The sequence below is a fragment of the Melozone crissalis genome, unplaced genomic scaffold (assembly GCF_028551555.1).
Source record: "Melozone crissalis strain CALT ecotype California unplaced genomic scaffold, PUWL_Pcris_2 ptg000042l_1, whole genome shotgun sequence".
Lineage (NCBI taxonomy): Eukaryota > Metazoa > Chordata > Aves > Passeriformes > Passerellidae > Melozone > Melozone crissalis.
In genome coordinates, this window is record NW_026535820.1 from 45536855 (window position 1) to 45562687 (window position 25833).

At 43.3% G+C, this 25833-nt stretch overlaps 1 protein-coding gene across 1 annotated transcript in view; it reads right to left on the reverse strand.

Moving 5' to 3' along the window:
• The window catches only part of MYO10 (myosin X), a 162787-nt gene that overhangs the window by 124809 nt on the left and 12145 nt on the right, over window positions 1-25833 (reverse strand). Inside the window, exon 2 of the mRNA XM_054284962.1 lies at window positions 3102-3200. Within this exon, the coding sequence (XP_054140937.1) occupies window positions 3102-3200 (99 nt within the window). The remainder of the gene's footprint in view (window positions 1-3101; window positions 3201-25833) is intronic.

Sequence of the window (25833 nt, forward strand, 5' to 3'; positions counted from 1 at the left end):
GTAAGGTCCCCCTGCAGCCTTCTCTTCTCCATGCTGAACAACCTCAAGTTCCTCAGGCTGACCTCCTAAGAGAGGCGTTCCAACCCTTTGATGATTTCCATGGCCTTCCTCCATGGCTCCACAGGCCGATTACCTTTCAGTCAGGGGGTCTCAGACTTGGATACAGCACTCCAGGTGAGGCCTCAAGAGGGTGGAGCAGAGGGGCAGAATTCCCTCTCCTGACCTACTGGCAATGCTGCTTTCGATACAACCCAAAATACACTTTGTTTCCTGGGCTGTTAACACACTGCCAGCTCATGCCCAGCTTTTCATCCACCAGCATCGTGAAATCCCTCTTGGCAGGGCTGTTCTCAATCAACCTGCATGGATACCAGAGAATGCCCCAACCCAAAAGCATGGACCTTGTACTTGACCTCATAGAACTTCATGAAGTACATGCATGTGCCCACTTCTCAAGCTTGCCCAGGTCCCTCTGGATGGCATTCCATCCTTCAGGCTTGCCAGCTGCAGCACTCAGCTTGGTGTCATCTGCAAACTTGCTGAGGTTGTGCTCTATCCCACTGCCAGTGCTGTTGATGAAGGCATTAAACAGCTCTGGTCCAAGTCCAGAGCTCCAAGGGACATCCTTGTCACCAATTCACCACTGTCTGGATGCAACCATCCAAGCAATTCCTCATCCACCGAAGAGTTCATCCATCCAACCCCTATCTCTCCAATTTAGAGGGAAGGATGTTGTGGGGCTCTGTGTCAAAGGCTTTACAGAAGTCCAGACAGATGACACACACAGCTCTTCCCTTCTTCACTGATGTGGTTTCTCCATCATTTTCATCCCACAGTGCCAGCATTGCAGCAATTTAATCATGAGGACATTACATTTTGCCCATCAAAAGCCACTCTGCAATTCTGTCTGGTTCCTTTCCTGCCTGGAGAAAGGCATGTAAAGAAAGCAAGGGTTCCCTGTCTCTGAAAGACATGTTTTTATTTTTTGGCCATGTGCCAGCCCCAACTTTCTGTTACTGTAAGGGAATATAGCCTTTGAGAGGCCACCTTCCTCCAGTAAACTACATAATCACCAACCTATGTGGAATAAGGCTCCCACACCCAGCAGCATTACTTCAGCTTTGTCAGACACAATCACAGCAACTGACTGGGGAGGCAACAGAAAGAACTATTAAAACCAAGTTGCACACTCAGGTCGTGCAAAATTAGTATTTTATTCACAAACCTTTTACCTTCCCACTATGCCCTCCACACAAGGAGAAAATGCACAGCTGGTGTCACCACCATAATTCTGGGGGTTTTGACAAAGAATGGCCTGTGCAGTGCCAGGCATGCTGGCATAGATGTGACTCATCTTTGTCAGAGAGACTTCAATCTTATTGTGATTATGGAGATGTGGTGGGGTAGTTCCCACAGTGGAATGTGGCCAGGAAGGGCTACACACTGTTTGGGAGAGACAGAGCAGGAAGGCACAGTGCTGGAGTTGCCCTCTCGGTGAGGCAGCACTAGGAATGTATTGAGCTCTGTCTCAGGGTGGATGATGAGCCAGTCAGCAGCTTATGGGTCAGGATAAAAGGGCAGATGAGTAAGGCTGACACTCTGGGTGTTTGCTCCAGGCTGCCTGACCAGGAGGAGGAGGTCAGTGAGTCCTTCTAGGCAGTTACAGCAGTCACATGGCAGGGGGGCTTTATTTACCCTGACATCTGCAAACAAGCCAGGAGGTTCCTGGAAATCACCCCAGTCTTCAAAAGGAGCAAGAAGAAGGACACAGGAGACTACCAGCGAGGCAGCCTCACCTCAACCCCTGGAAAGGTGATAGAGTGCCTCACCCTGTACGCAATCTTGACCCACAAAAGAGACAAGAAGATGATCAGGAGTAGTCAGCATGGGCTCACTAAAAGTAACTCATACTTGACCAGGCTGATTGCCTTCTGTGCTGAAACAACTTCCTGGATGGATGCAGGGAGCACAGTGGATATTTTCTACCTTGACATCAGCAAGGCTTTTGACGTTGTCACTCACTAAATCCTCATAGGCAAACTCAGTAAGTGTTATGTTGGATGAGTGGACAGCAGAATGGATTCAGAACTGGCTGAGTGGCAGATCCCAGAAGGTTTGATCAGTGGTACACAGTCTGGTTGGAGGTCTGTCACTCATGGTGTCCCCCAGGGTTCTATACTGGGCCCAGAGTTATTTAATTTGTCCATCAGTGGCTTGGATGAGGGAATAGAGTCCCTTCTCATCAAGTTCACTGCTGACACAAAGCTGAGAGGAGAGGTCGAGATTTCAGGTTGTGCAGCCTTTCAGAGGGACCTGGACACGTCGGAGAGCTGGGCAGCAAAGAACCTCCTGAAATTCAACAAAGGCAAGTGCAGGGTCCTGCACAGAAGAACCTGTGGACCCTGGTGGACAACAAACTGTCCATCAGCAAACAGTGTGTCCTTATGGCCAAGAAGGCCGATGGTGTAATGGGATACATTAGGAAGAGCATTGCCAGCAGGTCAAGGAAGGTGATCCTGCCCCTCTGCTCAGCCCTGGTGAGGCCACATCTGGAGTATTGTGTGCAGTTCCGGAGTCCACAGTACAAGAGACGTGGAACTTCTGGAGCAGGTCCAGCTGGGACCTCTTGGTAAAGAGTCTGGAGAATCTCTTTTATTCACAGCCTTAAGAAAGGCTGAGGAAGCTGGGCCTATTCAACCTCAAGAAGAGGCAACTATGAAATAACCTCATTAATCTGTATAAATATCTGAAGGGAGGATGCCAAGAGGCTGGAGCTAGGCTCTGCTCAGTGGTGCCAAACAACAGGAAAATAAGCCACCAAAAGAAACTGATGCACAGGAAGTTCCACCTAAACACAAGTAAAAACTTCTTTGCTGCAGGTAAAGGGTGACCAAGCCCTGGGACAGATCGTCCAGACATATTAAAGAACCACCTGGACACAATCCTGTGCTATGTACTCTAGGATGACCCTGCTTGAGCAGGGAGGTTGGACCAGATGACCACTGTGGTCCCTTCCAACCTGACCCATTCTGTGATTCTGTGAAAGCTTATTTTTTACGGAGTTGTGAGAAAGACAAAACATAGAGGAGCAAGGTCCATACCTGACCATAGTCTGTCCTGAATACAACAACTCCTTCTGCACAGGAATGAACAGTGCTGGGATAATGCTGATTATTTTCTCGCAGCCAGACCCGAGACCCCTGCAATAAAAACAAAACAGAATTATAGATGACATAACAGAAAAACTGAAGAAATAACTCTACTCACTGTTTTTCTCTGGAAATACGTCTCAAGCAATATGAGAGAAAGAGAAACCCAAATAAGCAAGTGAAAGAAAATAAAATAATCTCTTAGCAAGTATTTGTTGATTTCTGCTTGATCAGTAAACACAGGAGAACCACACTGAAGTGCCTTTTTTTTTCACAAGTTCCTAAATGCCGGCAGGAGCAGCTGGAGCCAATCCTCTGATTCTCTGAGTCATGTGCCTCATGCTAGCACATGTAAAATTACAGAACAGTGTTTGAATTTGCACACAGTTTAGAAGACCCGCCCCAAAGCCAGCTGGCTCCCTACCTGTTTGTTTTCAACCTCAGTCAGACACTCCCAGCACTTCTTTCCCCTTTTTTCTAAACTACTTCCCTTTATATGGTTCTCCTGTCTTCGCTGCACAACAATGCAGAGGATTAAAAAAAAAAGACCAACTAGTAGCAAGCAAGGTTACAAAGAGCTGATATTTGCTATAAAGGCATTGGAGACACTGTCAGTGAGACAAGCCAGCCTAGCAGAGCAGGTAGAGCTTAATATTCCATCTATCTGGCTGGTGGTGCAGATGCAGCATTAAGAAAACAGAAATAGCTAGCACTGAGAACAAGGGAGGAGGACCACAGCTGATGCTGCAGCTGCAGCAAAAGCCATCCCATGAGCAACAGCCACGCGAGTTGTCCTGCGTAGGAGAAGACTTTAGCTGGAATGAAAACACTCAGCAGCAGTGACCCATGGCCTGACTTCCAACCAAAACTACACTCCCATTCTCTTCAAACATCTGGCTCCATATCAGGGCAACAGTATTTTAGCGGCTTTCAGAGAACAGAGATTTTTTTCACCAGAACAATCAAATATCCTCCTAAAGAAAAAGTAAAGGAGTGATAGGAAAATGCTGGGATATACCCTGACAATCATAAGGTTTGGGTGTACAGTCATAGAAAAAAACTAATTAAAATAATTTTGCATGCTAGAATCCAAAGGTTGTCCTTGCCTGAATTTTCACACAGAGAAACCAGACATAAAGTCTTTTTAAGGCGGATGGGGTGCAGTCCTGATTAATAATTGAGAAAAAACCAAATTTTTTATTCTGCTGCCTATTCAGGATGAGTGGCCCATGAGCTTACCATGGACTTCAGCCACATTACAAGTTACATATGCTTTTAGATAATGTTGAATAAATGTTATTGTTCTTTTATGATGGGACAATAGCAGTACTGAGACAAAATAGTACTCATGGAGAATTTTAAACTCTTGCTGCTTGGTACCCCTAAATGGGAAGAGCTCACCTGGACACAGAGGACAAGGCAAGAGCATCTCTCTTTATTTTTTGCCCCTGCATCTTTTCACAAACTGCTTTCCATTTTCAAGGCTGCAAACACCTGTGCAGCATTTGCCCTTTTACTTCCAAAACCTCAAGTCAGATGGCTTCTAGGCATACAGTAATTCTGAAGCAGTTCACATGCAATGTTCATAAACTCAAAAGTGCAGGGTTAGGGCAGAGGGAAGTGGAAAGGAGAGCACCAGATCCTGAGGTGAGTGGGGGGAGCAGGAGACTGGGAAACAGTGGGGATACACCTCTCCAGAAGCGGTAAAAGCAATAGATAAGACTTGAACATTACATTCAAAATCCAGTAACAGCAGTTGGAACACTTCCACCCACTTTCCTGGGTCTACATCAGACTCTGGTCTTCAAAAATCCAAGGGCACTGCTCTGTTTTTATTCTCTTGCACCACATTCTCTTAACATCCCCATGCTGACTGGTTCAAGGGTACCTCTCACCCTGCACTTCCCAGAGGAAGGAAGGCTGATGTGAGAGCTTTGCTCCTGGACTTCCTCTGCTACCTCAGCACCAGAGCCAGCAAACAGAAATGTCCTGTGTCCCTCAGGTACAGACACAGGAGCAATGATAACTTGAAGGCTGCATATTTGGTACTAAGGAAGCTCTACCACAACCACCATGTAGAGACCAGGCGGTTTTTTCACATTAATGCAGGTGCTGCCATCAGCTCACAGTCCCCAAGAGTGTCCGAGAGTGAAAATCTGAGGCTTGCAGCTGCCTTGTGGGGCTGGGTGATGCAGAGCCCCCTTAATTCACTGTGGAATGGATCTAAAACCTATAAGCATGAGTGCACAGCAAGACAGATGATGTGATGATGCACCCATGCTACATCCATGCCACACAGTAAAAGCAAGGTGAGCTGAGCTTTGCCTGGGATTCCTGCATGTCCTCAGCCACCTCACTTCATCTGTGCATCACGGAAGGCTGAAATTGGCAAATTGACAGGGATCTCTGGTGAGGCTCTAGCCCACGGGCTCAGGAGGCTCTCAAAGAATGGCTGTGAAAGCACTCCATCAGTCCCACAGTAGAAAGTGTTTCCTGATGTTCAGGGTGAGCCTCCTGTGTTTCAGTCTGTGCCCACTGCCTCTGAAACTCTGAGCATCACCAAGAAGAGCCTGGCTCCCTCCTCTTTTATCTTCCCTCCAGGTATTTACATACACTGGTGAGATTCCCCCTGAACCTTATCCAGGCTTAAGAATTCTAGCTCTCCCAGCTTGTAGCTCTAGGAGAGAGACCTTCATGATCCTCTCTTAGACCCTATCCAATATATCCATGTCCCTCCTGCAGTGGGGAGCACACAGCCAGACACAGCACTCCAGTTCACATCTCACCAGGGCTGGGAAGAGGGGTAGGATCACCTCCATCAACTTACAGGCAACACTTTACTAACATGTCCAACAGTAGTGTCTATAGAAACCTCATGAGATACTCCTGACTTAACACAGGACACCAGAAGAAGAATCCTCAGCTCATTAAGCCATCTCAGTCAGACAATCACTGTTTCACATCTGAATGTTTCTTTGTTACTAGTGGGACTATTATGGCATAAAATGAGAGGACTACAAGGTTGTCTAGCTCTCAGAAAATTTTTATTTCACTGGCCTTTTTTGCCTTGACCTAATAACCCCACAGAAGCAAGGCACAGCAAAGCCTTCCCAGCAAGGCACAACAAAGCTTTCCACAGCAAACACAAATTGCAAGGGATTTAATGATGGTGGCTACTGTCACCATCAGGCTCTGGAGACCAGACAGCTTGAAGAGCAGATGCATGTACTACTGTCACCCTAAGCAGCAAAGAGAATTTGGTCCCAGCCTACACACACCATCCCCCCTTCCCTCCCCAGAAATACTTTTGCCAGCCTGCTGCTGGGCACCAAAGGTCTGTCCTGGTCAGTCTCCACCGTCTCCTTCTACGAGAGCTCAGTGCACCTAAATGCACACATAAAGAGCAAAAAAACCTATCTGCCAAAATGCAGTCAAGTTCCTCAAGTGTTTCAGGACAACCAAACCCCTGTTATTCCACTGGTTTATTATTTGCCAGCATCTCAGAAGCTCAAGTAATGTGAAGTTTATGCTTTCAAGAGCAATGAAAAGCTTGTAAACATTAGGCCGCAACAAAATTTGCCAAAACCTCAGCATTCAAAATAGCCTCTCAGAAGGAGGAGAATGTTTTCCATCTTGAAATTAAATAATTAATGCTGCAAAGTATCTTTTCTGACTGTGAAGAGGAAAAGAAGGGGCCTGCACAGAAGCCTTCACTTGGTTGGGCTGGTGCTATAATAAGCTTTTAAAGCAGGGACATGGGTTGATTTAAACAAATGTAAATTGTTAGGGGTCAATAGCTGGTATTCAAAGGAGGCAGGAACAATGCAGCTCACAAAGCCAGAGGCATCTGGAATGCAAATACAACATGTTCCCTGGCAAGGTAATTCTACAATGGAGTGTCTGTCCATGGGCCTTCTCCTATGGGTGGGGCAAAACAAAAACGTCTTGGCAAGAGATACCTTGCCAGCTACACAAGCTACAGACATTGATCCAGCTGCCATCCCTCTGCAGTGCATTAGCCATGCACTGCTGACAAAATCTTCACCAGGGCTTAATTTATGGACAAGACTTGGCATACAGGACCCACCTGAGGAAGGAATCCTCTCAATGCACATGGTGGCTACATTGATCTCAATCTCTTTTTCAGGGATAAGCCTGGTGCCTTGGGTTACTCCAGAACTCCCTGACAGCCAGCCTTCTGTGGTAACAGGGCATAGAAAGCCATGGAGCTCTAACTACAGCCCAGTGGGTTTTATTTCCATGAAGTAGGGTTGTAAAAATACTTGGAATAGTGCTTGCAGAAAAACAGCTGTATGCCATCATTTCCGTAGCAAATAAATGTCTCCTGACTGCAAAACTGAAAGGAAATAGCTTTGCAGATCTCACAGCTGCAAGACCACCTGGAGAAGTCCTGGGCCTTCTACCTCACAGATTAATGCTGAAAATGCAAACACTACTTCTTGTCTTCTTCGGAGATGACAAAAATCCATTCTTTTTTTACTTTCCGTTGGATATATATGCTGAAAATAACAAACTTAATAAAGAACTTTATCGCAGTTAAGTAAAATGGTGAAGCATTCATTGCAAAACTCTAATCAACAAGTTAGATTTTATATGCACCCATGCTGTATGCTGCATAAAATAACTGTACATTAACTACATTTTATATACATATATATTGTATATATGTCTACATATGAAAAAGCAGATACTGTATAACAACTGTGTTCTTAGTGCAAATTCACACCTTATAATGACTGAAATCTAGTCAATACATCAATGCAGTTGATTCAAAACAGTTAAAATTGCTTTAAATGAAGAGCTATGAATGTAGGTTATGCTGCATCTGCATTCAGAGAGCTTGTCACTACTGAGGCTTGGCAAAGTGAAAGGAACAATAGTCAATATGTATTTAGAGAACTTTTTGTTTATGCACCTCAGCAGCTTGGCTCCAAACACAAAGTCTGAGAGACAGGAAGAGCTGTTATTAACTGGGTCAAGCAGGACATAGCTTTTCAATGCAAAAGATAACTAAAACCACATTTATCTTCATTCCTTCTCTTTCCTCAGTCACAAACTGACGACAATTAGGGAGGGGCCACGAAAAGAAAGAAGTCATCAAGGAAAGGACCACAACTTCGCTAATTTCATATTAATAGTCAGTTATTGTGCCGAAAACTCACCCTTCCCTGTTGGCTTTGGCTACTGAAAACAGATTTAGGTACCCAAAACCATATTAAGTGCCTGGCGAGACTACTCAATGGAAAGTTCACTGGAAGCTCAATATCCCTCACTGAATTCAATTCACATATGAGCCATTCAGACTCTTGAGCAGAAAACCAGACCTGTTCTTCCATATCTAAGTCCAGGGAAACAAGCAGTAATGGCCATTTGTCTGATGTATTGCTCTTTAATTCAGAATGTTGATCTAGATGCCCTCCTTTGCACTGCCTGGCTTCCCTGGTGCTGCTTTCCATCAACAAAAGGCTTCCAGAAGAGCTGGTCATCAGTGGTGGCTGAATGTGGGACCTACTATAAAGGTCTGTGGCTGCTACTGTCACACAATGTACAAATGGGAATTCAACAAACACTCCAGAAATTGCACCAAGACAGTACCACAAACAGGCTACCCCTCTCTGCCAACAGTCAGGAATCAGTAGTATTTATTCAGAGATGGTAGGGTGGAAAGGGACAGACAGATCTACAGAGAAGTACTAGCTGAACTCTGTACATAGTGAGAGAAAGCACAACTTTATTTATTATTTGAAGTTTATTTGAAAATGCAATCTAAATTTCAGTTCCTTAAACTCATCTTCATGAACTGATTATCTACATAAATCAAGGCATATACTTAATCCAGCTTAATGGGATAAAATTACCTTTCAAATCCTTACAGTAGTATTCGTAATTTACTCAGAAAACACTCAGGAGTAAAATACTAACACCTTCCTCTCAATAAATTGAGTTCTGTCTCTTACATAATACTATTTTCTTTCCTGTTTTAAAGCAGAACAAAGCCATGAAGATGTTTCCATGGGATATAAGGTCAGTTCAGGGGAGTTAGTTTCCTGCAGAGCAAAATGCCCTTGAAAATGAGATATTTCTGTTGTCTGTCAATCCCTCACATCAGATCAAAGCACCAGCTCTCCTGCTCCTGAGGTCTGCACAACAGCTGCTGATTAACCTTCAACAGCCTCCATCTCCTCCTGTTTCAGTAACTGGAGACAGCACAGAGCTAGTGATGGTACACTACTTTAAAAACAAGAAACTGGATTAAAACATATATTATTACTGACTTGAAAGGGAACCAGAATAAATTTGTACCCTCCTCAGCCCTTTGAAGGCACCAGCACTTCTTATAAGACCACTGCTTCATATAATATAGTATTTTCTACATAAATTCTAAAAAACCCAACAAATAACTGCACAAGAATTTTTATCTTTCAATTACGCCCAACACAAACAGCACACAGACATTACTCTCAACATACGCAGGTGGACAGGCATATTTCTCCTCATCTTCTGCTGTTGAGTGTGACGACATTCATCACTAATAGACCTCACTCAAAAGCCAAAGACAACTCCATCAAAAAGCAATTGCACTTCTCTGCTAGAACTTCTGAAGATGTGGCTGTCAGCTCTTGAGGACAACAGATTTCTGCATGGCTAGGAAGCAGCAACTTTATCATGCACTCAAAAGCAAACTCAGCAAGAAGACACCATCGAGTCTTTTTGGAAGAGTTACTGGTATTGGCACAGTCTGAGTTATGACTTTCACGAGAGATTCAGCTAACTTGCTTTGACAAGTTTGCAAAATACTTTTTTTCACTTTGAAGACTGCCTAACCCATACTCCAGCATCATGGCTGCAAAAACATGACAGTGCAGGAGTTTGGAAAGCCTACTGCCATAACTGATTGTGGTCAAGTTAGACAGGCTGCTAGCAGACAACAGCTTGTTCTCATGACTGCAAATGTAAGGTAAAGAAATAACAATTTCTGTGCAATCAAGACAATGGCATTACTGGTTAATTCTGAAATTAAAAGGCATTGCTCCAAGTACTACTTGGCAACTGACCACAAACAGAACTGCAAAAACAAAGCAGGGAAACACATACAGCAACTTTTCTCTGTCTGCTGGATCTACAGTTTCAAGTCCCACTTTACATCATCCTCATCAGATATCACAGACTAGCCTGGCTTTTGGCATTGCCTCCACCGCTCTCACCCCTCTCTCTACCTTAGCTTGGATTGAGGAGGCAGGATTTTGATCTGTCAAAACTCAGTAAGGAAGGTAAGTAATCCAAAAAGAAAACACATGGCTGAGGAGAAGGAAGAGGAGACAGCTACTGATGACAGCAGCGAGATGAAGGGCGCACATGGGCAAAGGAGCTCAGGGCCACGGCACATCTTTCTCTTCAGGTCTACACTGGGGCAGGGGGTAGCAATGGCCAGGCAAGTGACAGACATCCTGGTGTACTCATGGTCATCTTAAAAGTAGCATGTAATTCCCTCCCCTTATTTGAGTCCTTGAAGAGGAATATACAACACATTCAAAAATCCCCTTAAAATTTATCCTGAGAACCAAACAAGCCCTAACTCCACATCCACAGAATTCAACATGAGCTGCAGTTCTGTCTTTGATGATGGCACGGTTCTGTCAAGGACTCATATTTTCCTCAGAAACTCATTTTCTAATTAATAGCAGTCACGACCACAAATGCGAAAACACACAAACGAAACAGCAGCAACAAAAAAACCCTAACAACAAAGCCAAACACAAAAATTCTAACAGGTATTTTAAGGAATTAAGAACCAAGGAAGGACAGTGCACAAAAAGCACCAGGGGAGGAGAGACTCCATTAAGAATCAGTAACCAAAGCTTACAGCAATGCAGCCAGCAGCAGCAGTTGTCCCAGCACGACTGTCCAATTTCAATCACCACTAGATTCTGCTCGCATACTCTTTGCCACATCATCTAGCCAGCTCTTACACTGCTCTTCAGCTCTACCAGTGACTCAGGGAAAAGGAGAACAGCCTGCCAAAATGCCCGTAGCTCATCCACCATGCCTGTTTGGGCCTGGCAGTCTCCAGTCCAAAAGCTGCCAGCTTGGCAATGTTTTGCTTACGCTACATGACATGCTTATAAACACACATCAAGGGGGAGGATTTTTAAATCCACACATGTGAGAAATCATGCTAGCACTCTCCTCTCATTCCTTCCTTAAGCTGCTCCCTTGGGACTCAGGTTTCAAAGACCAATGAGGCAAAGCAATGGTAGAAATTTCTTCACTACCTTCTTTGTTGGGGCCCAGTCACACAGCTTTGCCCTTCTTCAGAACCTTGCCCTTAAAGACTCAAAAGTCATCTGCACAGTGGCTAATGGTCTCTAAACCACTTTTCACAAGTTTTGCAAAACACCCAAGCAATTTTTTCACCTTCCTCTTGCCTCTCGTGTCTGGACACAAAGCAAAGCCAGGCAAGCCAAAGCACGAGCACCAGCCACAGGGCATGGGAGAGACCAACCATTCCGAATCAAGGTTTAGTTTGAGACTGAGCTTGAGAGATGTTTCTCACTGACTGTCTGTAAAGCCCAAGGAAACTCTTGTTTCCAAAATATGAACTCCTGCTTGCAAATGTATATCTTCAGTCTCATTTCAAAACATTTTGTTGAGGAGCAGCATCTTAATTGAGTATTTCAAAGATAATTAGGTGGAAAAATAAAAAATATTAATTTGGGCACATTTGTTCTGAAGAGAAGCAGTTACTATTTATTTTCATGAGACACTAGACTTTTCATTAGGTTCATTAGTCAAGCATTGTTCATTTCTTAAAACGGATCCCTATGTACCTGGATATGGAAATTTTTGAAGATAATCCAGTATGAAACAACTACATAGTAGTGCTAGTTTTTCCATGGATGCTAATTGTGCTACACAAGCATGGATATGCCTTGTCTAGAGGGGCAGTATAATGATTCAGCCTAATTTGAATTTGCAAAGCAGATGAAATTTCTGATCAATATACATCTTCTACCTTTGAATAGTCTTTGTCAGCTATCTGTTTTTATTCTGGTAGTATTAGTCAAAGCCTTCTTGCATCAAGAAGCATCACTGACACAACACCAGTGTTGCATCTAAAAGCAAGCAAGAGAAATTGCATTTAGCAAGGTAAGGACTATTCCTGGCTTCTAGGAAGCTCAGCATTGCCTTTTTCTTTTTTTTTTCCTTCGCATGCCAAAGAAGTAGGCAATTCCAGGAAATCATATCTTTATCAGGGTATCAAGTGGGATTCTGGTGTGAAAAAACTAATCCATATTAAACAGCAGACTGTGCAAGGTAACAAGCATACCTAGAAATGATTCCCAAGAATAATACTACCTCTTTCAACTTTCAATTTACTGGCATCGAAGCACAAAAGGTTCCACTTCAGTTTTATTTTCCATATTGTCAGTTTTCACAATCCTTTTACAGGTCTGAAAACATCAGAGGGATTTTTTTGTATTTTGTTTATGTCTCCCTGTAACTCAAAAATATCAGTTTACATATGAACAATTTTCATGCATTGAAGTAGGGATGGGCAAGCAAGGAAACTATTTCCAGACTCAATTGTGGCAAAAAACAGCTATAAGATCAGAGCCATAGCCAAAAACAAACTGACTCACCCAGTCCAGATTCTTTTTAAGGAGTTTGGGGTACTTTCCCCTCCCCCCTTCTTCCAAACTCTATATTTGCTCGAAATTAGAACTCAGGATTTTGTAGAGACATGGGTCACACTTTGGTACTGTAAGACTTAGCAAGACTTCATTCCAAGGCTTAGAAAGTAAGTGTGAAAAGGAGTGAGAAAAGAGAATAATGGACCACAGTTCTTTCATTCTTTTATTAATAGAAACACTGATTATTGAAAATAGGAGAATTATAAATGTCAGGTCATAAGTTCTTTTGTTAAGTTGAATTGATCCCCTCACATTGAATTTACAATTGACGATTTAGTATGCTTCATTTCACTTGGCAGCTTTGTTCTCACAAAATGATCACTACAGATCTCTCTCCTGTAATTCACTTTACACTGAATTATTTTTTTACTTGGCTAGCTCAAGCTCCAGTTTGCGTGGTTTTGGGGGTTTTTTTGGGCGGGTTTTTTGTTTGTTTTTGTTTGTTTGGAGGTTTTTGGTTGGTTTGGGGGGGGGGTGGTGCTTTTTTGTTTGTTTGGTTGGTTTGGATTTTTCTTTGTTTTCTGTTTTTAAAATCAAATTTTGGCAAGCTATATGGGGTTTGCCCTACAAATACCAGAACTCTTTGCAAACTCTGCCCAGCTGTGATGTCCTTCAGATGTCCATAGGACCCTGTATATAGGTAAAACATCTATAGAATAAGAAGAAACAGATGAAAAACAGTTGGTAAATTAGGATGTTCTGTTGCACCTGTACAGCAGGTGCATTTCAGCCTTGTCTTTCTGAAGCCCATCTGAGTGGTCTGACCCCCTCACTGAGCAACAAATCCCAGCTACACTTTGACCACAAGCACTTGAGAGGTTTGGGCTGCTCAGACCTGAGCAGTTGGAGCTCAGGTCCTCCATTCCCACAAGCCACAGTGACTTCCCGAGCAGCTCCCACCAGCAGCCCTTGCTCCATCCTGTTTGTATGCTCTGCTAAGACTCAGGGCCAACATCCAGGATTTGGGACAAGCACCCCTTCACAGCACCAGCTCCGAGAGATGAGACACTTGGGCAGCCCAGCAGCCTGCCCCACACACCTGTGGTCCCTCAGGGTGGGCACAAGGCAGCACAGCACAGCTCAAAGGCAGGAATGGGAGCCCAGGGAAGCCTGCTGAAGGTTAAACACATCATGTCTACACCCAGCCAGAAAAAAGTGGATTTCTGGCCTGCAGCAAGTGGGGAGCAGCAGCACTGAGGCGCATTTGGGAAGCTTGGGCAGATGTTATCAGGCTTTCAGCATCATTCAGAATGGGTCCAACATGGGTTATGAAACAACTTGAGGTGGTCAGTAGTACATTCCCAGGACCTAATCATCCTTAAAAAATAAATTAAAAAAAATACTAAAAATCCAGTATGGATTTTTATCCAGGTGGCAAGTAGGAGGGGAATTATACTCCTTCCATGTCTGAAGCCCAGCTGTGCTGCCTGGCTTCTAGAAGCAGGTTTGGAAAATGGGATGACACCTTTGCCACAGCATGGGTGTCCCAGCGAATGGCAGGCAACACAGTGCCCTTCCATGCTCTCCCTCCTTGCCTTTTGCAATTTCGATGAACACTGAAAGAGCCAGCACTGCCACTGAAGTCCTATGTTGGAAGGCTAGTGTTAGCAACTTCCCACACTAATTTGTTCACTGCAAACCACAATAATCACTGAGCAACTCCAAACTGCCTGTGTGGAGATCACCTGATGAAAACACAACCAATTAAGCAGAAGGTAATGGCACACTTTATCATTAGAGGGCAGAGCACTGGCTCATTCCCATGCACCTGAGGCAGAAAGGCTGGCAAGCACACCGTGTGCTTACGGGGAGCTGGGGGATGCAGAGGGGCATTGCTGGGCTGGCTGAGCACTGTCTGAGCTCAGCCTGGCTCCTCACACAGAATGTGTGTCTGAGCACTGCCTGAGCTCAGCCTGGCTCCTCACACACAACACTGTGACCGGCCCCTCTGTGGGAAAGGTTCTGTAACTCAGAAGGACACCTGCACTTCTTATGGTGCATGATATCTGATGCCTTTTGCCCTCTGACTTTCTGAAGCTCACTGCCTGGCATGCAGCAATGAATGCACATCTTAAAAAACAAAAGCGAGCAAGCAACAGTGCTTTAATTAAATCCCAGCAGTGTACGAAAGCATTCATAACACAATAGCTAATGGGTATTGTACTTCTACACAGGAAAGGAAAACATTCTTTGCTGGAGAGTTTATGGGAGCTTTAGTCAACAGAACAGAACTAAGCACCTAAGTAAAAGAGTAATCTGGGTAACACTGTTTAAATATATTTTCCTCTATTTTTAGAAGAGAGGCAGTGGTGGAAAAAAGAGTTGAAGGGTGACCCTCAGTTAGAGTCCCAGCACGCCTGTGCAGGGACACACAAGTCTACACACACAGGAAAAAAAAAAGTTTATTCCACCTGCCATTTATTTTAGAATTAATTCACATTTCCAGCATTTGAAAAAAAGGATACTAAGAGGACTGTCTGAAATCTCTCTGCACCTGTCTACAATCCTGAAGAGAGTCCTTTCTTCCACTTTCCTAGATCATCTTTTCTGATGATACATACTCTGAGCAATATTTTGGAATGCCTGGGAGGAAACACTCCCTGAGACTTTGGTGGGCACTTCTCTTGCGCCTGGAGCAGACAGGAGAACTGCTCTTCCCATTCCCTCCTTCTCCAATGATTACCTTCTTCTCCTCCTTCTCAGGTGAGGAACTCAGAAAACACTCCCAACAGATCTTAGAACTCAGCCACGAACAAAGATGTAAAACACATAAGATTTGATCGCTGTTGTCTTTCAATGTTTTTCGATTTTCTCTTGAAATATGAAGACAATGTGTCAAACTGCAAAGGACAGAAACCTATAACCTAAATAACTTGTTATTCAATTCAATATTCGTGGCTTTTTAATAAACAGGATCTAGCCTACCAACCATAAAACAAACATAAAGGTGTCAGTAAATATGAAATTTTTTGATTATGAGTTACTTCTCAAACCTGTGATCATAAGTTTTTAAAGAAAAATAAATTGCACCAGGCAGTTGCAAACACCATATTCACTTTGACAACACACAGGACAAGGGAAATTAGGTGGCAGTAGTGGAAGAGAAATTTAATGCCAGCTCAGTCTCCTTCCCAGCTGTTGCACAGTATGAGCAGAAGACTCACTCAGGGCTAATCTCTTCCCCAGGGGACACATGACACCAAAGCAGGCCGCACAGTGGCCTTTCACACCACTGTAATACAGGCAGAAGGTGAAACAGTATAAAAGAGAGTTTGGGATCCATATTGAAAGGAGATTTAGCAATAAAGTTTATATAGAGAGTAAAGTTAGAAATCCATGAAGTTCAGTTAAAAGACAGCATTTCCTGCATGCACTTTGAACGCTTTTGCATTTTATCAACTTTAAACTTCTCGGAAACAAGGTGATGCTTAGCAATGCTCCCCACTGCAGAGCCCGGTCCCTGCTGATGAATACCAATGGTATGCAGCAGTTGTAAGGTAAAAAGGCAGCCTGGAACACTGCATTCATTATATTCAGCCTCCCAAGGTCACAACCCTCTGAAAACCAATATCCTGCTTCTTTGCTTACTCCACTTCTCCCTGACCAGATACATTTCCTTGCAGTAATGCTACCCTCATTAGGGTATCTGTTTAGATTCTTCTGCACTTGTGCAACTAGAAAATGTCTACAAGGGAAGTCAGCAGAGTCATTATGACAAGCCATTACTGGTTTTACTGGCATTTTTTCTACATATTTCATTAAAAAAAATTACTCCTTTGACGTCCATTCACTACTGAACTGTCAGAAGGGAATACCTTTCATAGAAAACACAGAAACAGAGTATTTTATATGAGCAAACCTTCTCTCCTCCTGTCACAGACACTTGCACATCATGCACTGGACAGAACACTGTAATTGCATGTTGTTCCATCTCACATCTATGGATAAGCCCCCAAGGCAGCTCACAGGTTCCTTAGATGCGCAGTGACACACCCTTCCCCACGGCTTGCAGCACCTTTTCCAAAGAAGCTTAAAATCAGCATTCACCAGAAAGGTGCGTCACGTTTCCTCGTTTGCAGGCACACCTTGAGACCTGACACATTCCCATTCTGCGTCCTTGTTTCCGTGACAAGGACAGACACCTACTGTATGACTCTGCTATTGTATCTTTTTATTTTTCTTTCTTCAATGCATGTTTACAAGAGCTGTTAATTATCAAAAGGAAAAATTACTACCTCAACCTAGTACTTAAGCAGGAGTAGAAGAAGCAGAAACACAAAGAAGTTGCTTCTGTGATTTTTTCTTTTTGCACAAATCCGTGTTTTACTGTACAGCAGGTTGAAGATTTAATCCAAAACTAAACCACAAAGCAATTAGAAGACCTTAACCAAGCAGAGTTATTTAAAGCATTACCCCCTGACAAAATAGGCATTTATCTCAGAGATAACCAGGAGTAAGGAAATACATCTGGGTTGAGACTCTGTTCTAGTTTACTGCATCCAGTGTGCAAAAGCATTTTTAAACTAGGGCTGAACAGCTACATGCATGTCAGCAGGCAAAGGACCTCCTCACCCAAATAATTTTGACTATACACTGTAATCTCCCAGAGATCCACCATTCATACATCAAGGTGGGAACCTCTTGCACCTAAGCCCTTCCCATTAGCCAAGGGGATTAGCTCAAGCAAGCAGTGAAGCATTGCTGAAGCACACAGGCAGAATTTTTTTTCCCCCTCCCATTTCTCCAGGATCAGGTCTGAAATAAGATCACACTCTTTACTAAGTGATGTGACCCACTTGGGTCAAGATGCCAAACTCAGCCAGGGAGGAGCTCCCATTTCCTTCACACAAACACCTGCCAGCTGTGACTGACAGTCACGTTTTCCCCAGCCTGGAGGAGCCTGCAAGTGCCAGCTGTGGAAAGCTATGCTTCCCCATATTAGAACAACTGATGCAAGACCAGAGCAAGGACTGGCAAGAACACAGCTGCTCTGAGACACAGATATTCCAGACAAAGAAAGGCCACAAGGATGCCTGGGGGTATGCAGCAACTCTCCTACAAAGACAGAGAGTTGGGGGTGTTTAGGCTGAAGAGAAGGCTCCAGGGAAACCTTATTATGGTCTTCAGTACCTAAACTAGGCCTACAAGAGAGTTGGAGGAAAATTTTTTGAAAGAGCACGTAGTGTAAGCACAAGGAAGAACGGCTCTAAACTGAGAGAGGGCATGTTTACATTAAATATAAGGAAGAAACTTTCCTGTGAGGTTACCCAGAGAACCTGTAGATGCCCCTGCTTCGAAGTGTTCAAAGTGCAGTCTGGATGGGACTTGCAGCAACCTGGTCTAGTGGAAGGTGTCCCTGCCCATGCAAAGGAGGGTTGGAACTAAATGGTTTTAAGGTCCATTCCAAGCCAGACAATTCTATGACTCTCTGATATTCAAACTGAAATTCAGCAGGTTTCTAGGCTGGTGAAAGTAATGAAATTACAGCAGAGATGTAGGGGGTGTGACACATTATTTGCATATGAAGCAGAAGTATCTTTGTGGTGAGCTCAGCATGGACAGGCAGGGGGATCCAGCTGCTAGCCAGAGATAGCAAGACCACAGCCAAGAGCAAGCTTCTCCTTCCACTCTACACATCTGGTCTTCAAGAAGCAGTCATAATCAGTACACACCATCCAATACCTCAGACTACCCACAAAGTAACATAAAATCACAGAATCATTTAGGTTGGGAAAGATATCTCAGATAATTGATCATTTAAGCACATCCCTAAGTGTCATGTCTGCACATATTTCAAATACCTCCAGGTATGGTGATTCCACCACCTCCTGTGGCATCCTGATCCAAAGCTTGACAACAGTCTTGGTGAAAAAATGTTTGCTCATATCAAGTCTAGACCTTCCCTGGTGCAACTGGAGGCTGTATCCTCTGGTCCCATCATTCATTACTTGTGAGAAGAGACCAACCCCACCTGGCTTCCACCTCATTACAGATATTTGTAGAGAGACACTGCTATCAGACAACAGACAGACAACACACACAGATCATAGAGCAACTTTAAGTCTGACAAAAACATAATTTTCTCCTACAAGGTAACTGCTCCAGTAGATTTACACATCCCTGCTCTGCATCTCCCAGCTTCCTCCCTCACCCTGCCACCCAAAAGCTATGCTGGAAGCTGTGAGTCAGCACACTGCACAGAAGGTCCTCACAAGCAACCCTCATTGACCCTAAAGCCCAGGGAACCATGACTTTTCTCTTCAGTTACCTCTGAAAGTGTGTCTGTTCAGTAGCATGAACCTTTACATGGAAATTAATTTTAATTTGCAATGAATTACATCAACCAACTCCTCTGTACACTTTTGAATTAAGTCAACCAGCTAGTCTGTAAATGTCAGCCCAGACAATTCCATAAACACCTCTGTCCCACAGCGTGGTGCAGTTCCCCAGTCTGTGAGACCTGGGAGGGCTCTGCAAGCTTTCCATCACAAGGACGATGCTTTAAATTATCTATAAAGAAGATGACTGCACAATAATTTCAAGTCAAATTGTCAGTGTGTCTAAATTAAAAAGCAAGTGCAGCACTCAAAATGCAGTATTACTGATTCTTCCCTGCATGGAGAGGTTCTTACTCTTAAATTAAAAAACAAAACAAAACAAAAAACCTGCCAAACAAACGAAAGCCCTAAAAGCAGAAGTAATAACCCAAGAAAAACTCAAAGTAAATGGACTTCATAGCAGGCCTGCAGAGGCTCAAACTGGGAATTTTCCATGACTGCTTCACACAGTGCTATTAAAACAGATTTAATTGTACATGCTCATAATCAGATTTTTACGGCACAAAAGAATGCAAGTATAAAACAAATATAAATACCTTCCTCTGCCTATAACCAGCCAGTATCTTTTAATACTTTCATGCTAATAATAAAGTCACTCCTCATATTACTATGCTGTCAATAAAAAAAAAAACAAACTAACCAGCTATTTGTTCTGTTTGGGTGGTGGTTTTTGACTTGTTTTGTTGGGATTTTTAAAGAACTCTTAAGTAAAATAAAATGACCTAAACACTACTGAAAAAAAACTTTCCCACAAATGCTGAAGCATGGAATTGTGCAAAGAGAAGCTTTTTTGTCTAATTAATGGATTAAGAAGAGGATTTGGGAAAGCCTCATTAGTCAGAGCACGTGCTTGATTTCAGTTGATATGAATGTGACACAAACACAAGAATGAATGATTCCTTCTTCAGCCCAGACCGCCTGTGGGGAAAGTGATCCAACATGGTCACCTGGAGGGGCACTCATCCCTACTGAATTACTCTCACAAATGTCATTTCAAAAAAAAAAATGTTTTCAAGCATGTTCCTAATTATTTGTACTGCTTTAGCCAAAATTGTATTTTTACTCTTCAAAAAACAAACACAACAGTCTGTTATCACTAATCTCAGTGGCAAAACAACTGAGAAGCATCTTGCTCATGACTACCAAAAAGCCCAGCCTCACAAGACAGTTTTGCTGAAGCTGGTGGCTCTTCAACACTCCTGAACTCTTCAACACTCCTGAACTCTGGGAAGTAAGAAACATGAAAAGCTGCTTAGGCTTTACTCCAAATAAATGTTGCAGTAGCAATGTGTTCCTACACTGCCACCTCTGTATTAGCTTCCTCCAAGCTTTTCCTTGGCTGGTCAAAAAGACTTGGCCTTAAAAATAAGCAATTTTCTCTTCAAAGAAATCATAAATCATCATCTCAAAGTGGAGCAATAACTTTCTGCTTACCGCACATACTACCTCTAGCCCACGATGCAGCATATGAAATGCTTCATTCTGCAGGCAGGAACAGAGATTTCCTCACCTCTCAGGAAATTAATTTTGAGTCCTCAGAGCCCCACACCATTTTCATGTGTGCAGTGGAAAATATTGCAAGCTGCAGGGACTGTGTGCCTGCTGCTCCTCCTCCAAGCAAGTCACCAAGCAGAACTTGGCCCCCTGCTTAGCACAGGCGGCAGATCTGGTTTTATTTGCATGGGTGCAAACTCCAAGGGAGGGCAAGGGCCTTATTTATTTATACACTGCACCTCTCCACCCAGGGAAAGGGAAAAACATATTGGAAAGGGAAATGCTGTAGTAACTGGACAACCATGACAAAAACAGAGTGAAGCTTCTGTTGAGAGCTGCAGCACTTTGGCACTGTGCAGCAATGCAGTTTAAATCATTCAAATCCCACGACAGCATTCACATCACGTCACTTTCCCCCCATTGTTCATGAGCCACTCTTCCTACAATTTCACTGCTGTTTCAAGTACCAACTTGTCTTTATTTTGAAGAAATTATTATAATTGCATCATAATTCTAGCTGCTTACTCATAAGATGAGCACAGCTCAATTCTGAACATAGATCTTTTAAGAGAGTGCTGATACAACAACGTTTTGGTCACGTTTTCAGCTCCCTTTCATCTCCAGAGAGACACGAGCGTATTTGTTTATGCACAAATGTGACCTTCAGAACTTCTGTGTATATTTTCATATAAACACATGGTTTCATGACATTCTTTTCTCGTAGGAGTTAAATCCGTACCTCATACTCACATAAGCAAGATCCCATTTATACAGGAGAACTACAGAATCTAGGCCCATAGCTAGTGTGAAGAGACACTTGATCCATTTTCATTCCTCCAGACCACATTAAGAACCACCTCAAATATATCCAACTTCCAGAGGTAACACACAACTTCAGCCAATTTGCAAGAAGCTTGTTTGGGGTTTCTTAGTCTAATATGCCACACAAGGCTTTTCCTCAGATATAACTGTATCCATTTATTTTTCGTCTAAAAATGATTTATGGACACGTTTACAGAAATAAAGGATGTGAATCATTCAGTGGTTCTTCTCTTGCGAAAAAAAAAAAAAAGCTTCCAGCAGAAATTTTCCCCAGCAAGTCAATTCTTGAATACTCAAGACTGAGCATGGGCTGGTGATGGATCACCAGGAGTGCACACACATCCACACCCGCTGCTCCCAGGCAGCTGATGAGTAACAGGACCGTGCTGTGCCACAGGTGTGGAGCACTGCTTGCCCTGTAAAACACAGTTACTGCTTTACACAATAACTTATAATGTCACATGAAACTTCTTCCTGCTCATCTGGGGGAAAGGGCAATGTCCAATTCCTCTTTAAGTCTATTTTCTTCACCATGTTTCCAGCTTGGGACTTTTTGTTCCTAAGAGCAGCTCTCAGATACCATCTGGTGCCTGAAAGACAAAGGCTGAGGTGTAATTACCCCTATCCAGCCCTGAGGCAATTCTGCTGCGCTGGCAGAGCTAGAAACTACATGGCATCCCCTCCTTTACTCTCAACTTCATACACTGCTCTGCTTCCTTTCTTATAATTTAAAGGAAACATCAAGGAATTTGACCTTCTGTGTGCCAATATGGCAGCAGTTATTTGTAGTATTTCAACGACAGTAGTCTCTTAAGGACAGTTTCCTAAAAACCAAAAAAAAAAAAAAATCTCCTGTAGATCTTGTGGGTCAAATTTAAATATCTTCCCTACAAAACACACCATGGGTAAATGTTCTTCCCTCAATACATGCCATGCCCTGTATAGGTAAGGAGACAGCTTGGTGGCTTCATTAAAAGAAATTAAGTAGAAATAAAAAACCGATTTCTGTCTTTCCAAGGACATGTCTGCAATAAAAGCAGCTCTAGGGTCAATGTACAAATCAATGTAACAACGATTCTGAGATGGGTTAGAAAGCAATGGTGAGTCATCTGCTAACAAAGCCAGGTCTGTGTGAAGAGCACAGAGACAGGATTGTGGCCGAGGCTTCCTGTCCTCATCCCCAACAGGATGGACACGGCTGTGGGGTCATGCCGGGCTGTGCCACCCACTGCTGCCCACCTGGGAGCTGCAGCAGCAATGCAGAGGGGCCCTGCAGTGTGCACTGCTGTGAGGGTGACTGCAGATCTGCAGAAGCTGTGCTTGGACCATGGATGCTACCATATTGAAGTAGCGTCACTGCTACTTCAATATAACTTGTACCAAGACCAGCAGTGGTTACCTCCTGGATTTCAATCACTTTTTTCTGGTTAAGTGGATTTTTGGGAGCTTCCCGAATCCCAGTAGATGCAGTGCTCACAGTCATAGACTGGTTTATGTTGGAAGGGACCTTTAAAGATCATCTAGTTCAACCTTCCCTGTCACAGTTAGGGATATCTTTCCCTAAATGTTCATTAATTCTCCCACAGCAAGCTTGGATTGTGACGTGTAAGAAGCCAAGTTACTTGCACTCAGCTAGAAATGAGAAATTGAAGGTATTTCAGAAAATGCTTAAACACATTATGACTCTGCTCTTACTCAGAGGGAAATGTGTCCCATATTCATCCTGGGATTACCATGTCTTTACTTATTTTAAGTAGAGCAACATCAGGAGCTAAATTTCCATGGAAAGAATTACACAGCCCGGGTACTATGTCAAGGCACCAAATTTTAGAAACTCAAGCGTCAACACTAACTCCCACTGCTTGTTTTGGGTTCATTATCTTTAGACATGATCACATAGCTTAGCTATAGATCACCAAAACCCTAAAACTCTCCTGTGCCTTTAAACCTACCCCTCCACAATCCTTTGCTTACCCAGCAACTTCCCGCTCCTGCCCAGTCAGAAACCACTACTGCAACCACTTGTTTGGGAACTGCCAACATCTGCTGGTAGGAGAAGCAAAACTCACAGGCTGGGAACAGTCTGCTCACCTGCATCCCCCATGGACCAGGAGAGACCTTTACAACAGCCCCCCAGCCTTGGAAGAGCTGCTGGGCAAAATGCAGACAGGGAGCTGGGAGCCACGATGAGTAGGACATTCAGTATCCTAATAAAGCACTCAGGAAAAGCCCAAGGGCACTGCACCTTTATTTTTACTTTCCAGAGAAGCCCGACAAATGTAACATGCCCACAAATACACTTGGCTTTAAAGGGGAAAGAGGACATCACATGTGTCACTGCTCAGTCAGCCAACACCAAGGCAGAAGAAATCTAGCTTGAAGAACGTTCTAGTTCTGCACTACTAAGTCAAAGGGAGGTTAATTATTACTCACCTATTCAGGCAAGCCCCAAAATCCTTCACTTAATTGGGCGAAAACACAGCTAAGCATGGAAGGGAGCTGCTTCTTAAACAAAGACTTTTGAACCAGAAGTGTAATTTGTGGGTTTAGCTCTGTACACAGTGCAGTAAAGACACAGAAAGACCCAGACTGCACTCGGTGCCCTTCTGAACAAGGTTAATCCCAACACTTGGAGCCTAGGAAAACCAGCCATCTGTCTGAAGTGGTTCCCAAACTCAGCAGGGAGCCCCTGGAGTCTTCCAGACACCGCCAGGGTCCCCAGGGCAGTCTCTGTGCATTGCTGCTTCAGGCTGGTTTGTTGCATCCTCCTCGCTTCCATGGCTGCTGTCCCCAAGGAACAAAATCAGTGTGCTCCTTCACGAGGTGGCAAACCATGTCTTATTTTACAGGAGAGGAGGCCAATTGACCCAAGGGGGCACATTAGCTACGCCCTACACCATTTCCATATTGCTCACACGACCACAGATACAGGTTTAAAACAAAATTCAGAGTTTTATCAGAAGTGTAAATGCACTGACAGAGTAGACACTGCCCTGCAGGGAACACAACTTACTAGAAGTGAAATGATTCATAAACCCATGTATTTATTTCAGACTGGGGCCAAGCAGCTTTCGTCACTTATCCAAGTATGCTTGAAAACCTTCCTTTGAGCAAAAAACAGCACAAGTGGAGCTATTTTTAAAGCCATCTAAAAAACAGCAGGGCATGACATACCTTACTTTTTACCACATGGTAAAGATGAAAAACTGGAACAACCTCTCTCTTTTATCCATCTGAGGGCCTGAATGAGTAACTTTATTTATAGCCACTAATGGCTACTACTTCTGACCTTGTTTTTTCTCCTCAACAAACCACCCTTCCATCAGGGAATTAAAGCTTTCAGCAATTCAGACATTTATGTTATTCTTGCTCAGTATGGTTTTTCAACTGGGAACAAGCTTCCCAGGTCACTGGGAAAAATAAAAAAAACAAACAAACACTTTTTTTTTTTTTGCTGCTTCAGTTAATTCTAACTACAAAGGTTAAGAAAGAGGGAGAAGATAAACTAATCAATTTTCTTTTTGCTTCTAAATAACCTTGAAGTAATTCCTTGCCTTGAAGTAATTAATTACAGAAATTAATTCTGTAATTTCCTCCTGTACAGACACAGCAGCTGTGCCAAATAATGTACTTATTAAAGAAATTTAAGAAATGGAAAAAATACAAGCAATATACAAGAATTGTAGCTACCATCAATATTAGCAAGGAACAACAGGTTAACAGCAGGCACAAATATCCTGTTTAGATCTACACCAGCAAACAATACAAGGTACTCTCTTCCCCCACGCCTTTCCTCTTCATGGGTACATAGGCAAAGGAAGGAACAGCACAGCACTGCAGCTGGAGTACAATAAAATATCATCAGGCTAAATAAATAAACACACACACAAAGGCACCAGCACCTTACAGAGTCATACCTCTGAGCTTACTGACACAACCTCTTTTTTGCAAAGCACAAAGCAGCATCCTTACTTCCCAGAGGTCTCAGACCCTTCCACAAGCGAAGATGTGAAGAGCAAACATCCCAATGGTTGCAGGTACAGACTACCTCCAGCAGCCTCAGCAGCAAAACATTTGCCAAGTGACAGAACTCTTGAAATTTTTCCCTTTTCTAACAGTTAGAAAGATCTGATAAAAATCCTGCTCTTTCCTGAAAAACAAGTAGTAATACCACCACTGGACTTCTGGAGAGAAAGAGCCACTTGCTGACTATTTGTTCCTCTGGTAGAGTGTCGGGAACAAAAAGAGTGGAAAAGATGATCACACAGCAACAAAAAGTAGGGAAACCACAAAAGGCAAGATTTTATTACAATAATT